This window comes from Nilaparvata lugens, chromosome 3 (assembly GCF_014356525.2).
Source record: "Nilaparvata lugens isolate BPH chromosome 3, ASM1435652v1, whole genome shotgun sequence".
Taxonomy (NCBI): Eukaryota; Metazoa; Arthropoda; class Insecta; order Hemiptera; family Delphacidae; genus Nilaparvata; species Nilaparvata lugens.
This window is the reverse complement of record NC_052506.1, coordinates 4,074,705-4,091,673: the sequence shown is the minus strand read 5'-3', so window position 1 is coordinate 4,091,673 and position 16,969 is coordinate 4,074,705. Positions and strand designations below refer to the sequence as shown.

The following is a 16,969-nucleotide window of genomic DNA, read 5'->3' as shown; positions in this document are numbered from 1 at the left end:
TTAATTTAGTTACCAGAACAACTGTTTCGAAGAGGTACTCTCTCTAGATTATAGTTCTATATTAACATATGGTTATGTTAATTTTTTTTTTTTAACATATGGTATGGACATTTCGATTATAATTTTAAGATATTGGAATAAGAAGAATATACATGCTAAAAGACGAACTTTAAACCCATAAAAACCACCCTTAGAGTTAAAATATTGTCAAAAGATTTCTTAGTGCGCCTGTAAAGGGCCAACTGGACATACCTACCAAATTTGAACGTTTTTGGTCCGGTAGATTTTTAGTTCTGCGAGTGAGTGAGTCAGTCAGTCAGTCAGTGCCATTTCGCTTTTATATAGATTGGGATTAGTTTTCAAGTTGGCAACAAACACTTTAAAATGGAATCAGCTTTGAGTGATGTTCAAGCACTCCAGTATATCACATCATCACTATAATGAATTTATGAACCACAACAATAATTATAATAGGTGCTCCTTATACAGGAACGATAAGATTCACTTTAAACTGGCAGGATTTCTTATGAATCAAAAAAGACTTTCCCATTTGATCAATGTTGACAGTTTGATCTCAATCTCAATACAGCACTCCAACCTGACAAAACTATTAATTTAGTTACCAGAACAACTGTTTCGAAGAGGTACTCTCTCTAGATTATAGTTCTATATTCTAGATTATAGTTCTTAATAAAGCCTCAAACATCCAGCAATAACCTTTAACATCCATTGAAGCCTCAAACCTGAATATTTTCAAACCCAATATTTCTCGTGTTTCTCGTTTATATTAAATCGTGCTTAATTCCACGAGAACCAATCAGAGAAGTCGTCTTATCAGGAAGCCCTTACTCTGATTGGTAATCGTTGAATTAATCACGGTTAAAATTTAACCGACTTTAGTACAACCGGGCTACAGTCTTTGTTGCACAAAAACCCATCGTGGTTAATCGTGCTCAATTCCACGAGAACCAATCAGAGAAGTCGTCTTATCAGAAAGCCCTTGCTCTGATTGGTTCTCGTTGAATTAATCACGGTTAAAATTTAACCGGCTTTTGTACAACCGGGCTATAATCTTTGTTGCACAGAAACCCATCGTGGTTAATCGTGCTTAATTCCACGAGAACCAATCAGAGAAGCCGTCTTATCAGAAAGTCCTTGCTCTGATTGGTTCTCGTGGAATTATTCACGGTTAAAATTTAACCGGCTTTTGTACAACCGGGCTATAGTCTTTGTTGCACAGAAACCCAACCGAGATTAAATGCAACAAGAACCAATCAAAGAAACTATCTTCTCAAAAATGCTTTCTCTGATTGGTTCTCGCAGCATTTAATTGACCGAACGAAGTGAGGTCTAAGATTCAAGTCGACGGTTTGGCATTTCTCTTAATGTTTAAATATTTAAATGCTCACATGTTTATATGTTTCTATGTTGCGCATTTACGGCGAAACGCGGTAATAGATTTTCATGAAATTTGACAGGTATGTTCATTTTTTAGTTACGCGTCAACGAATATACAAGGTTTTTGGAAATTTTGCATTTCAAGGATAATATAAAAGGAAAAAGGAGGCTCCCTCATACGCCAATATTATCGTAAAAATCAGACTATAGAATTATTCATTATAAATCAGCTGACAAGTGATTACACAGATGTGTGGGGAAGCCAGTCTATTCCTGTATTTCCATAAGGTCTATAGTTTCAATCAGGTACTTGTGGATGAGAATACTGCGTGAGGTCTACTGTTCACAGAACTACTAGTCATAATAAAAATACGACAGGCTTCGGTGCAACCAGGCCTCTGAATTGTTGTGTTATTGGAATGAAAACATCAACCAGTGTACAAAAACCAGGAAAGAAAGGAAGAGAAGAAGAAGAAAATAAGATGAGCAGAAACAAAGATAGAGAAGAATCAGGAAAAGAAGAAGAAGAAGAAGAAGAAGAGAAGAAGAAGAAGAAGAAGAAGAAGAAGAAGAAAAAGAAGACAAAAATAGCCTGTGAAAGATTTGCGATTCACATCAGCGCACTCACAATCAGGTTTGTTGAATCCATCATCATCATCATCATCATCATAATCATCGTCATCGTCATGATGTGGACTGTGTCCATCTATTTGCGTTTCTCATTTTATTCCACCTTTCTTTCCCCTTTCTCACCCCCTCACGAAGGTCGGAAAAGGGGTGGGGGGCAGAGAACTTCTGATGAGAAGAGACGCGTGCATCCTTGCATAAATAAGCAGAAGGGTTTCTCTCTCTCTCCTTCTCACTGAATATATATTCCTCCAAGGTGATATAAAGCTATACTAGCTCTATGTGTAGAGTTGACTAGTCAGGACTGACTAAGTGACTGAATGACTGACTGACTGAGTCTCGTTACCCAGGTAAACAATAGTCACCCTTGAGCCCCCCTACCCCATAACCTGGCCCCCTCTTTTACATCAAGGTCCTTGTGACAAATTCAAAATGGGGTAGTCAAATACTTCTACCACTAGCCATGCCTCTATCGCCCCCCAGAATTGTCTTTATTTGTTCCTTTGGCGTGGAATAGATTTGAGAATGATGATGAAGGGTGGGTGGGGGGTAGAGGAAGCTTGACCTCTGTAGAAGGAGGAGGAGGTGGAGGAGGAGGGGTACAAGGAGGAAGTGTAGGAGAAGGAGCAGGAGTAGGGGGAAAAGGTTGTGGAGGAATAGGAGGTTGTAGAGTAGGAGGAGAAGGAGAAGAAGGAGAATGAGCAGAAGTAGGGGCGGAGGTGGTGGAGGATGTAATGATGGAGGAGGAGAAGGAGGAGCAAGAGGAGGTGGATGAGGTGAAGGAGGGGGGAGAAGGAGGTGGAGGAGAAGGAGAAGAAGGAGAAAAAGTAGGAGAAGGAGCAGGAGTGGTGGGAGGAGGTTGTGGTTGAAGAGGAGGTTGTAGAGTAGGAGGTGAAGGAGAAGAAGGAGGAAGAGTAGGACAATGAGCAGGAGTGAGGACGGAGGTAGTGGAGGATGTAATGGAGGAGGAGGAGAAAGAGGAGGTGGATGTGATGAAGGAGTGGCTGTAGATGGAGGAGGGGGAGGAGAAGGAGAAGAAGAGGAAAAGTAGGAGAAGGATCAGGAGGGGGAGGAGGGAGAGGTTCTGAAGAAGAAGGATTGGGATGAGGAGGTGGTGGAGGAGTAAGAGGAGAAGAAGAAGAAGAAGTAAGAGGAGGAGGTTGTGGAGGATGAGGCAGAGGAGGAGGAGGTTGTGGAGGAGAAGGAGAAGGAGGAGTATGAGGTGGTGGATGAGGTGAAGGAGGAGCAGAAGATGGATGAGGGGGAGGAGAAGGAGGTGGAGAAGAAGGTGAAGAAGGAGGAAGAGTAGGAGAAGGAGCAGGAGGGGGTGGTGGGGGAGGAAGTGGTGAAGAGTATATATACATATTTATTTATGTATTTTTTTTTATTAATTTATGTATGTTTATATGTATGTAGAATACTGGAAAAAAGTAAGAGAAAAAGTAGGGTAACAGTGACAAGAAGTGGAAACGTGATAGGATAGAAAGAAAAAGATTATAAGTTATTAAGCTGGAATGACTGAAACGGGTAACAATTGAATTGAGAAATATTAGTAAAGGTAAGAAAATCTATACTATGATGAAGGAGAGAACTGGCTTTCACACGTACGGTATAAGAAGATAATGTTCGACGCATCATCACGTCTGAACTACTGGACTGATAAACTTGAAATTTCGCATAAAGATTTTTTGCCTTGAAGAGCAAAAATTGTGCTGAATTTGAAGAAAGAAAATTGTTGGAATAATAAGGATGAGACAGAGAAGGTGTATAAAAATAAAATAAGAGGAAATAATACCAAAGAGAAAAATCGGGTATTGTACACTCACACAACTTTCCTTGCTCATTGAACTATAAGCCTCATTCTTAAACGAGAATAATAATTAAGGGGAATAACATAATGACGATTGGCGGCAACATATTTGAAACTACGATCAGACTACTGTATATTATTATGTGTATATTATAATTTATTGTTTTCAGAGTATACTTTCCTTTATGTAAATTGTGTAATTCGATGATTTTTTTCAAAAGTCGTCAAAACAGCTGTTCTACAGATGAAATATCTCGACTATGTTTTTTTTATAAACTGCTCACCTACCTACCTCATGCACGAGAAGGAGGTTACAAAGTCCATTTCTCAAGGATGGGGTGGACCCCCCATTAGTTTCCCAGGAAGGAGACTCATGCCAGTTGATAGAGCATATGAATAACTTATACAGGGTATGAATTTGAAAAAAAAATCGGTCAACTCATTTTTGAGAAAACCGTAAAAAACATGGTTTTTTAGTAATTAACCGCCATTTTTCTTAAGAATATTACGGAGCTCCTGCAATTTTCCCAGAAATGAGACTCATGTCAGTTGCTAGGGCTTATGAATAGCTATCCATGGCATAAATTTGAAGAAAATCGTTAGAGCCGTTTTCGAGAAAAACGTGAAAAACATGGTTTTTTAGTAATCATCCGCCATTTTTTTCGCCATCTAGAATTGAATTTTATTGAATTTCTTATTGTCAGATCCTCATTGTTTAAACTTTGACCTTAAGTTTAAAATTTCAAGTCAATCGGTCAATTAGGAATGGAGTTATCGTGTTCACAGACATACACACACCCACACACACACACACACACATACACACACACAGACCAATACCAAAAAATCATGTTTTTGGACTCAGGGGACCTTGAAACGTATAGAAAACTTGAAATAAGGGTACCTTAATTTTTTTGGGAAAGCAATACTTTCCTTACCTATGGTAATAGGGCAAGGAAAGTAAATCCTTACATACGGTAATAGGGCAAGGAAAGTAAATCCTTACATACGGTAATAGGGCAAGGAAAGTAAAAAGAGAAGAGAAAGAAAATAAGGAGAAGACGGCGAAAACAATTTGAAGTGGAAAGAAAAAGGATGGTTTGAATAAGATGGAGGTTATCGAATAAGCAGAGGCTGGTCTGGGCTGCTCTGAATTCGGCAAACAGAATTAGCAATCAGCTAGGACAACCAACAACTGCCCAGCAATTCCCACTTCCCAATTCCCACCAAATTTCTCTCTCTCTTCCCACCCTATCCCATCTTACATTTCCATGTGTTTTCACTTTCTATCAAGTCGATTCTCCAAGATGTAGGTTGTCCTATTTTTGATTGTCTGAAGATCCAAACAATTATTGTTAACAATCATAGTGTATAATAAATAGTTCGATATTCTATATGAAATTTCCTTACTATAGTTATAGAGAAACAATAGCGTAATAACTTACGCTATTGTTTCTCTATGCTATAGTTCTGCCCTCCCACACTATCCCATCTGACATTTCCATGTGATTTCACTTTCTATCAAGTCGATTCTCCAAGATGTTGGTTGTCCTACATCATAATATTATGGTGATGATGGTTGAAGCTGAAAATTAGGTGTTTTTCACAATACAAGGAGCATTATTGTCAGGTGTACCTGGAAATCTATTTGAGATAGAGCGCTCTTCCTGATCTCAGATTGTAAAGCACAAAGATACGCTCAGAGGGATTTTGAATTACACATCTAAATGTTAACAATCGGAAGATATTGTTGATCAAAAACTAAAATTCATCAAAATTGATTTTTCCTTGAAATTTCAATCATTTTTGAAAAATCACAACCCAGTACTCATTGGAGATAGAGAGTTCCGAATGATCTCATTTTATTCTCATTTTCATGATCTAAAAAAAAGACAAGAGCAAATTTTTCTGTCCGATTACGAGATTTGGCAGAAATAGCTGAAAACTTGAAAATGAGCCGAAAATACGAGGTTTTTGGGTCATCCTGTATGGAAATTTTGCATGAAGAAATTGGTTCTGAACTGCTCTTATGTATCCAAATAATATATTAAAAGATCAGAACTACAATATAAATTGCATGCATCAATTATAGTGACTGGACTAATATGGCAGTAGATGTTGGCTTCAGAGGCTAGACTTCCCAGCGTGTCTATTCTATAACTGGTGTAAGGTTTGTGTCATGTGAAGGTGCGTACATACTTATGCGTCACGAGCACGCGCATTTTGCTCTTTGTCAGCTGATGCTATTCTTTTTACATCTGTATTTGTAGAGGAACAGTAGAATACAGATAAAAAATAGTTATTGAAAAATATTATTACATGATAATTGATGGATAGACATTCAAGTTTCATCATCTACAATTTGGAAAACATAATTTGAATTGTTACTCACTGTTTTTATTGCAAACCCATGAGCCTCATGATAAACTGCTGTACTAGAGTCTGAATTCACACAAGTGTGGCAAAATGTGACCTGAAAGTCAAAACATAATCGAATTAAACCAGTGAACCCCTGGGATGGAGAGCTCGCTCATGAACTGCTGTATTGTAATCTTTGAAACCAGCAAAGAGAGAATTGGCCACGCCAATCTCCTATCTTTCTCCACTGTCATTATAGTGAAATGAACCTTACTATAGCTGTAGCTGTAGCTGATGAAAAAGATCAGCTTCTTCTTTTAAATCTGATGAAAATGATCAGTCGGTACTTTCACTAAATCATCCCTATTTTGACCACTAGATCAGATTGCAATCAGTTGAAAAAATAAGTTGATCACTTGAAATATGTATATTAACCACACAAATTATCATACTGTATACAAAGTGTTTCAGAAGTAGTGTCGAACATTTTAGGGTATTGTTCCTGGATGATAGGAGACTACAAATGTCGTATTTCAGTGTCCAAAACTCAACGGTTATCTTTATAGCTGCCATTTTGTTTTTTTTCACTTAGGAATTTTTATCCCAAGAACGAAATGATGTATCAATCTGAAATTTGACATGAATATTCATGCTATTAAGAATCTACTTTAAAAAATAAAATAAAAAACTATATGATGTAAATTTTCTAAACGGCGGCCATTTTAAATTTTTGATTGCAAATTTCACGAAAACCGTTCACTTTACAGAGAATTTACAGAAGACAAAAAGTTAGCAAATTTTATCAAGATTCTAAGGATATCTTATTTATTAAGATTGGTCAGAGAATAACAGAAAAATTTATTATTTTCGTATTGCATGCAAGACCACTTTTCACAATTTAAACATCAATATTACATTTTTAATTACAATTGTTGACCGAGCGAAATGAGGTCTAAGATTCAAGTCGACGGTTTGGAATTTCTCTTTAATGTTTATATGTTGCGCATTTACGGCGAAACGCGGTAAAAGATTTTCATGAAATTTGACAGGTATGCTCCATTTTTAATTGCGCGTCGACGTATATACAAGGTTTTTGGAAATTTTGCATTTCAAGGATAATATAAAAGGAAAAAGGAGCCTCCTTCATACGCCAATATTAGAGTACAAATCAGACTATAGAATTATTCATCATAAATCAGCTGATAAGTGATTACACAGATGTGTGGAGAAGCTAGTCTATTGCTGTATTTCCATAAGGTCTATAGTTTCAAAGCAGGTACTTGAGGATGAGAATACTGCGTGAGGTCTACTGTTCACAGAACTACTAGTTATTTTCGAATTGCATGCATGACCACTTTTCACAATTTAAACAACAATATTACATTTTCAAATCCAATTGTATTTAAGATGAAGCTTTGAAACTCGGTATGGCTCCATATGGCCATTCAGCTGATTTTACAATGTTTTTCAGATGATCTTTTTTGTTCATGATCATGCATGCTGTATCAAAAAAATCAATTTCTCTGTTATTCTCCGACCAATCTTAATAAATGAGATATCCGTGAAATCTTGATAAAATTTTACAACTTTTTTGTCTCATGTAAATTTTCTGTAAAGTTAACGGTTTCGGTGAAATTTGCTATCAAAAACTTGAAATGGCCGCCATTTTGAAAATTTACATGGAATTCTTTTTGTTTTATTTTTTAAAGTTGATTCTTCATAGCATAGAAATTCATGCCAAATTTCAGATCAATACAACATTTCGTTCTTGAGATAAAAATTACTAAGTAAAAAAAAAAATGGCAGCTATAAGGATAACCGCTGAGTTTTGGACACTTCAAAGACGACATTTGTAGTCTCCTATCATCCAGGAACAATACCCTAAGATGTTCGACACTACCTCTGAAACACCCTGTATATATTAAATGGACTTGCCATTCATAATGGACGTTGAGGACAGTAACACATGCTATAACATACCTGAGTACATTGCAAGCATCTATAGAGGTTGCCTATGACAGGGGTTGTGTCACATGAACAACAGGTGTACCCTGAATGAGTCACCACTTTCTTCTCAACATTATTCCTTCTTATTGGAGCAGTGTTGAACTTGGATGATCTCAACTCTGACATTGTCCCAAAATCTCCCCTGTTGAGCACAAAATTTGTAAAATTGAAGTTTGAAGAAACTATTCTGAAAACTATAAATTTAGAAGTTTGTTTGGGGTAATATTTTATGTATTTTACAAACATCACACAGACCAATTAGTCCAGACAATTAAAGATTATAGAAGGAGAAGCTTGGAACACAATTTTTGACCCCGCGGCTGTACAAAGGCTAAAAATAAACTTTCCATTGGTGATATTTTTCGAAGTTTTTCGATTTGTATATCATCAAGCTATCAAAATAAAAAAGTTTTCTAAGGAAAACATTTTTTCCGATCATTACTTTTTGAGATATGAGCTCCTAAAGTTTAAATTTTTGGGACAGTACATTTCGAATTGACTCTGTATATTGACGCTGTTCCTAATGTACCTGTGCATGTTTATGAATAAAGATTTCTTCAATTCAATTCGGTAAGTGATAAATCTATGAGATTTAGAGGATTGATTATTCATGGTATTGTTAATCTATTAAAACAAAATTTTCTGAAAATATACATTTCTAATAAAGTTATTCAATTTACCAAAAATGACCAAGAATAACTTTTTGTTGAGTTATTTTTGGTCAATTTTAGTAAATTCGATAACATTATCAAAAATTGATATTTTCAGAAAATTTTTGTTTCACTAGATCAGAAATAACAAGACGAATCAATCCTCTAAATCTCATAGATTTATCTCTTACCGAATTTAAAATGTTCTGTCCCGAAAATTTAAACTTTAGGCGCTCATATCTCAAAAAGTAATGATCGGAAAAAACATGTTTTCTTGAGAAAAATTTTTTATTTTGATAGCTTGATGATTTACAGATCGAAAAAATTTGAAAAATATCATCAATAGAAAGTTTATTTTTAGCCTTTGCACAGCCTTAATGGATAGTGAGCGGGTAAACATATCAAAAGTCCTCACTCCTACTGTCCACCCCCCTGGGGTGGTTTGAAAGTACCATATTTTGTTTTTTGCTTATATCTCGAACAATAAGCGTCTTTCAGGAATTTTTGTCGAGTACAAAATTGAAGCTAATAAATTAGCCTACAGGTTTCATCTGCAACATTTTTCAAATATCTCTTATAGTCTTCTAGGTATGAGCTCTTGAAGGTGTCACATTTTTTAGAATAACCCTTCCGGATCCACAGATGGAAATTACTGACATATTACAATTATTCAAATGAATTAATTATGAAAAATGGATCCGGAAGGAATTATTATTATTATACAAAAATCCAAATTAAATACTGTAATTCACCCCGAAGACTTCTGCTACTGCAAATATTGACAACAGGGTAAACAGCTAGATGGAAATTCGATGAGCGCTACTATTCAAAAATTATTCCCGGGCTGACAAATAATTTTTTTAATAGTAGCGCTCATCAAATTTTCATCTAGCTGTTTACCCTGTTGTCAATATTTGCAGTAGCAGAAGTCTTCGGAGGGAATTACAGCATTCAATTTGGATTTCAGTTTAATAATAATAATAATTCTTTCCGAATCCTTTTTTTTCAGCTTTTGCCTTATAACTTTTCAACGATTGATTGAAAAAATCCTTGTTAAAATCATGAGCTCATAGAGCATCATATACCCACTTAGCACAGGGGGTAGGAGTGAGGACTTTTGAGATGTTTACCCTCTCACTATCCTTTAAAGAGCTGCGGGGTCAACCATTTATTGTGTTCCAAAATTTTTCCTCTATACTTTTTTTGAGCATTCGTTGTCTGAACTATGAGTTTCTTGATTTAGAAATTTCTCTGATATCGCTTACAATCAACTTCATCTCCAAATGAAAAGTAGGAGCTAAATTGTCTTAATAGATTTTAATTCTGGAAAATCATTAATTCATATTATATAAATTCAGGCTTCTGTTGCTATTGGTTGTAAACGTCTCATAAAAAATATAGAATACATTGAAAATATATACAATAGACTCGGTCCAAGAAAAATTCTGATAAATGTCAATATCGTAGCCCAAAATCAGTATGTTTTCATCCACCTTCTAGCACAGAATACAAATATTTCAGAACAGAATACAAAATGCTGTATTGTGTGCTTCTAGCTATAGCAAATAGGTGCATTATCCTATAAAACGTTAACAACCAATAGCTTCAAAGTGTTCCCAGAGCTTGAAACCTTTTCATTTCTCAATAAGATATGAAAGCAAAATTCTCTCAACAAAATCAAATATGGTGAGGGGAAAATTTATATGAAAGCAATAATATGATTTATACTATAATTTTCTATTCATATAATTTGTATATTTATCATACGTAAACTACCAATTTACATAATTATGTTTATCAATGATTTTTCATTTATATCATAAACTAGCCGTCAGGCTCGCTTCGCTCACCATATCCGTCTAGCCAGGGGGCGCCGCCCCCTGGACACCCTACTAGATCGTCCAAAAATGAGATCAGCGGGCTCGCTTCGCTCGCCTGCATGTAGACCTCAGCGGAACCTCTGTACCGAATTTAAACGTACTATGTCAATTTGATCTCGAAAAACACCTGTTACTATATCGGCGTATCTTTGGCGAACAAAATTCTTCTGTGTACTGAATTTTTTTTAATATATTTCCATCAATTATTGAAAAATGTGAGGAAACGCAGAAAAGCTGAGAAAACGTTAATTTTGACTAATTGGATAAATTGGTATTTAGGAGGTCCTAGATAATAATGCATTTCAATCTTCAACTAGGTGCCAACCTAACAAAGTCAACTCAACTTAATGCCAACCTGACAAAATTTCTAATTTAGTTACCAGAACAACTGTTTCGAAGAGGTACTCTCTCTAGATTATAGTTCTATATTAACATATGCGCTGGTATGGACATTTCAATTATAATTTTAAGATATTGGAATAAGTAGAATATACATTCTAAAAGACGAAATTTAAACCCTTAAAAACCACCCTTAGAGTTGTAATATCGCCACATTTTCTGTTCATTTGTTCTCGATAAAGCTGAGAAAACGCTAAAAAAACGCTGGAAAAACGCAGATTTTGGGCGTATCTTTGAAAATTTTTCCAAGTCCGTTCTTAGTGCGCATCTAAAGGGCCAACTGAACATACCTACCAAATTTGAACGTTTTTGGTCCGGTAGATTTTTAGTTCTACGAGTGAGTGAGTGAGTCAGTCAGTCAGTGGGTGAGTGAGTGCCATTTCGCTTTTATATATAGATAGAAGATATTTTAATTCATTTAATTTCAAGTATTAAAGTTCACTCACCTACAGAGAGGACAAATTATTTGTAGACACTCATTATGACTTTCCAACTGATGTTTAGCTATTAGTTCCATACATCGGACATGAATACAGTTGCCACATCCATGTCTACAATATGTTACTGCAAAAATTGAAAACCAAAATTTTCACAACTTTTAATTAGATTATCTGATCAATAGCAAAGAACGGTTGAATTGATTCACTTCATTTCAAACAACAAATCACATTCATTATTATGATTGACGAAGGATTAATTAGATTATTGTATTTTCCTCCACCTACTGTCAAAAGTACTCACTTTACTCCCTGAAACATGATAACTAAAGTGTCACTTTTTCGCTCTCGGTACTAAAAAACTGAAAAACTCCCTAGGGAGTAAAAGTGACTCCATTTAAATAACATGGGAAGCATCTCTATTTTAAAAACGAACATTTGGAATAGGTCAGAAGGTCTAAGCTCAGATGAGGAAGCATATAGAGTAGTCATTAAACCAACTAAATTCAATACCTCAACCAGACATTTGATCGATATATAAAATTTATGTTTGTATGCTGAAATTATTATTACAAACTTCATATCACTATACTAAAAAAAAATGTATATATATTTTTATTTTATTCCATGTTATTCAAAATATCAGCCAACGAATATTACTTATTAACTAATCAAATTTGAAACGGGAACTAAATAATAGCTGTAGTTTGACTGTCATTGTTGTTACAACTTTAGCCAACAGATAGTGCTGTCGGAGGAGAACTGTGATTACAAGCCAGCTGTTTCTGTTTACTTTTTAAATTATGTTGTAACACATTGTTTGGTCACATACGTTTTTAAAAATTATTTTATTAGCAGTTTTTATAAAAATTTAGGTGGAGGAAAAATGTTGTGTATATCACGAGTGAAAAATGTTTTTTCTCCCTCAGGAAAATCGCCTCGGGCTTCAAACTTTTCCCTCAGGGAGAAAAAACAGCACTTTTCACTCTAGATATACAAATAACTATTAATGTATTGTAATGTTCCTTTTAATGTATGGTTTTTCAAATTGCACTGCTCAGTGTGCGTTATGAGGACAATAATGGGATGTTTTGGTTCCTGGTGCTCTCAAATATGTATATTTTCAAATAAATTAAATTACTTCAGTAGTATAGAACAGTTAGATTAATTCATTTTTCTTAAAAAACAAGTCACATTGATAATGAAGGACTAAGGACGTTATTAGAACCATAGAGAGATGGTAGCATAAGAAGATATCCCATGGAATTATGTAAATTAGAATGAGATTCAGCTTTACCATGGAGAAAAATAAGATAATATTCCATGTAATAAATTTTATGTTTCAAATTTTCATTGTTTGTTCATATCAAGCCGATAGAGTCCATGTAGCCAAATTTTTTGTCGTGAAGCTGGCTATGTGAAGCCATTGGCGTAGATAGCTGTTTGACATTGGGGGGGACGTACTGGGGGGTCTGGGGCTCGCCCCCCAGTCGAGGGGGGTCTGGGAGGGCGCCCCCAGTGAAGATTTTTTTTAAAATAGCTTATTAAAATGACGGTTTTTGAAGCATATTTTACTCCAAATCCGTTTTAACTCCTCTTATTTGGCAGTGGTAAATTAGTAGGTGAATGAATAAAATTCTGAGTTAATGGTTTTGAGTTTTACTAAATACAAATTATTTACAAAAAAAACAGCATAATAAAACAGGATTAGTTGTATTGTTTGTTTTGATTACCAACCAAAGCAGGATAGCTAAATAACCATGAAAAAGTTCTCCACTCACAAACCATACAAAGCTGTAATTTTTACTTGAAACTGTGTTACAAAGTTCAACATAAATTCTCATGAGTAACTTCATTTTTCAAAACAAAATCTTAAATTTTTCTGATTGTAACTCTTGTAACTGTCCTTGTTTGGAGAGAGATTCAGATACAAAATACTTAGGTCACAATCGTAACATAATAGACGAGTGTGTAAGGCTCAACTAACACTTACGCGACTCAGGTCGAGAAGAGACTCGACTCTAGTCGAGCATGTGTTTCCAAATGGTGACACTCAGACCAGTCGAGTCTAGTCTCCGCGACTGTCACCATTTGAAAACACATGCTCTCGACTAGAGTCGAGTCTCTTCTTGTCCTGAGTGAAGTGTCCCCCGTGTAACTCCCCCCACCCCAGGATCTACGCCCATGAGTAGCCTTACTGTACAATAGTCTTACGACAATCATGCAATCTCACCCGTCCAAGACAGTAATGGATAATCAACAATAGTCGACAGTATAATGACCCTTATCATTAGCTTGACCCACCCAAACCAATAATCGGCTTGAAATAACAGTAAAATTTGGACCACAAACGCCTTATACTATGGGACATCTTCTTATGCTATTTTTTCTCTATGCTAGAGATGAGTCACATTCTAATTTACATAATTCAATCTAATTAAATAGATTTCATCTCTCATAATTATTATAGTTTTATTATGAGTGATGTTGTGTTATTCCTTCATAATGAATAAACACAAAGTGAATTATGTCTACTATTGCAATATTCACTTGATTCTTATTCAAGACTAGCAGGTAACCCGTGCTTCGCAAGGGTATTTATTAAAACTTGACGTAATGAAATCTAAAAGAATTCAAAAAAGGCCTATGTACAGTGAGTCAGTCATTCTATCAGGGCTCGAATAATTTTGAAATTTCAATTAAATAAAAATGGAAGAATATAATTTATTCATGTGAATAACAACACCTTCATTGAAAGACATATTAACTGCATGCGTTTTGATATTGCCGATACAGCATGAAACTGTAGACGTTTATTTACCATTATTTGTCTCAAAAATTGTTCTAGCTGAAAAATTAATAATCCATGTCACGTGTAGGCCTAAACATTGCATCAGGAAAACGAAGTTTCAAAACTACGTTTTTCAGGTAGAAAACAATATAGAAACAGATGTTCCTTTTTTAATTTCGACCATATGATTTGGTGATTTTTTAATGAAATCGAATGTACCATTAATGAAATTCAAACATTAATTCTGAAAAATCTAGAAGGAAAATTAAAATTTGGGCTTCCAGGTGCACGAGATTGATATTTTTAGAATCTATTTGCAAAATTTGGAGATCTAAATCATTCCCGTTTTTCCGGTATGCAATCCACAAGTTGACATGTTTTGATGCGAACAAACACAACCCTACTCTCTCTTATTATATAGATTACATTATGTATAAGCATAGAATAACTAATCAGTAGTTCCATCGTAGTAAACGAACAGAAAAACAGAACTAATGTAGGAACAAGCGATCTGCTCACAAATTAATTCTCTCCAATTCTATTTGTGGATGGATATCAGTTTAAAATGTCAGCCGAGGATCTACAGCGTCACAAATCGTCGACCAATCACGTGCGAGTACACTTCAGTGCCTGGTACCAGTCCACGCCCACAACGTACTCTCATTGGCTGATGCTTCTACGTCATTGTATAGACTCCATTTTGTTGAACGACATATTCCCACAACTTCTAAAAGTATGCCTAGTGCTCTTCAAGATAATATTTGTACTTATTCACATGATAATCAAGAGTTGAAAATTACTGAATTTATCTTTGACAAGTTATCTTGTGTTATAAAGTTGGTATTTTTTTTTTTTAATTTCTCTTGGAACTCTGTATCGAAATTATGTATCACATGACCACCCTCTCTTTTCAGAAAATGAATTTGGATTCATATGAGGGACAAAGATGTTGAAGCGACAGAGTAATTTTTGAAGAGTACTTTTCATCTCAAATAGGATATGCAATGAGACTGTGCTGTCAAATTATTCTTGTAAGAGAAATATTCAGCTGATTCCATGATTTTTATCAACTCTGTATAATTAAAAGTTGCGGATTTCAAAGATTAAGATACAATAGTTCTTGAGTGAGTTCTCCAACCCAGGGGGTCCACTAATATAAATAGCTTTCATTGTACATTCGAATTAACTATTATGGATATTTCTCGTATTTTGTTCTTGCACTCAAAATGAAAGTATTGTGGTTGTTGAGAGTCTTGAGCATGCAAGAGTCAAGATATCCATACGTGTGTTACCGTTTTCTACTCAAGTGGGGCTTTGAGGAATTCAACTGCGGGTAACATGTTTAAGGAATGGGTTCGATGCCATAGGATTTGGTCACTATTTAGAGGATAAAGGGTTTTCTAATGTATCTATCTCAAATAATTACAGCGAAATAATAGCAAGGTACTTGGACTTCACAAGGACATTGGATGTCCTGTATGCTTACAGTTCTCAGCCATGCAGTAGACACTGGAGAATAAACCCAAACTCAGACTTGTCAAATTTTTTCAAATTCAAATTTATTCACACTCATAAATACATATACAGAAACCAAATAGAGTCTAGCTTGACAAATACAACAATAATCCATCTAAAATTTAATAATAGATTGTAAGTAATAGTATATAATATAATAATATATAATATAATATTAATGTGAACAATAACTGCTCACAAAGTGCTTCAAGAAGCACTTGTCCGTGAGCAGGAGTTGAGGTTAAATCTGATATAGGAGGAGAAAAAAGCCTACACACACACACACACACACATTCAATCACCATCAACAAGTAATTTTATTGATTGATTGTAGCATTTCCTCTCTTTATATATACTTATATTATGAAATGTAGTTCAAACTGCGAAAAAAATGGGAGGAAGAATCACCAGTATAATTTTTTTTCAACATAATTCATGACAAGAGAGGGAAGAAAATGAAAAATAAAAGATGAGACATAACAGTGACAAATAAAACAATGTTTGCAGATCAAAGCTCAAAGCAAAGGTTAAACTTTAAAGGATACAGAAGTAACTACAGTAAAAAGACCATACTACACTGAAATTCATATTCAATAATGGATTAGATATTAGCACCATGTGTTTCTCAGCTTACTACTTTGAATAATTCTTCTACTTCTAATGGTGAATGAAGCCATAGGCAACTCTTCGTTTGTTTTAGGAATTTCTTGAGATTCTGTAGCTTTCTAATCTCATCTGGGAGAATATTAAAGAATTCAGGTCCAAGGAATAAAAAGCATCTCTGGAAGGTAGTGCTGTTTGGTTTGTGGAGTCTGATTAGCATCCTTGTAGTTTGCCTAGTTATCTGCTGATTTTGTTCAAGATTCCCCATTTGATTCCTATCCCCACTCATTTTATAAAACAAAGATAAAACTTTCAGTACATACATGTATCTGAAAGGTAGAATTCCAAAAAACCTGAATATTGGAAAAGTATGCGTTCGTCTATTAGCTCCAAACATTATTCTAATAATTGATTTTTGTAGGACTATAAGATTTTTAAAATGAGTCAGAGTTATTAACAGTCAAAATGCCAATAAAAATTGCGAGATGCTCAAC

The 16,969-nt window shown here is 35.0% G+C and overlaps 1 protein-coding gene across 1 annotated transcript in view; it reads right to left on the bottom strand.

Annotated features, from left to right (window-relative positions):
* Nucleotides 1–5,114: 5,114 nt before the first annotated feature.
* The window catches only part of LOC111057944, a 49,650-nt gene continuing 37,795 nt past the window's right edge, over nt 5,115–16,969 (bottom strand). Inside the window, exons 11-14 of the mRNA XM_039425302.1 lie at nt 11,576–11,693; nt 8,174–8,342; nt 6,228–6,308; nt 5,115–5,168 (exon numbers count right to left, since the gene is read on the bottom strand). Of these exons, the coding sequence (XP_039281236.1) occupies nt 5,115–5,168; nt 6,228–6,308; nt 8,174–8,342; nt 11,576–11,693 (422 nt within the window). The remainder of the gene's footprint in view (nt 5,169–6,227; nt 6,309–8,173; nt 8,343–11,575; nt 11,694–16,969) is intronic.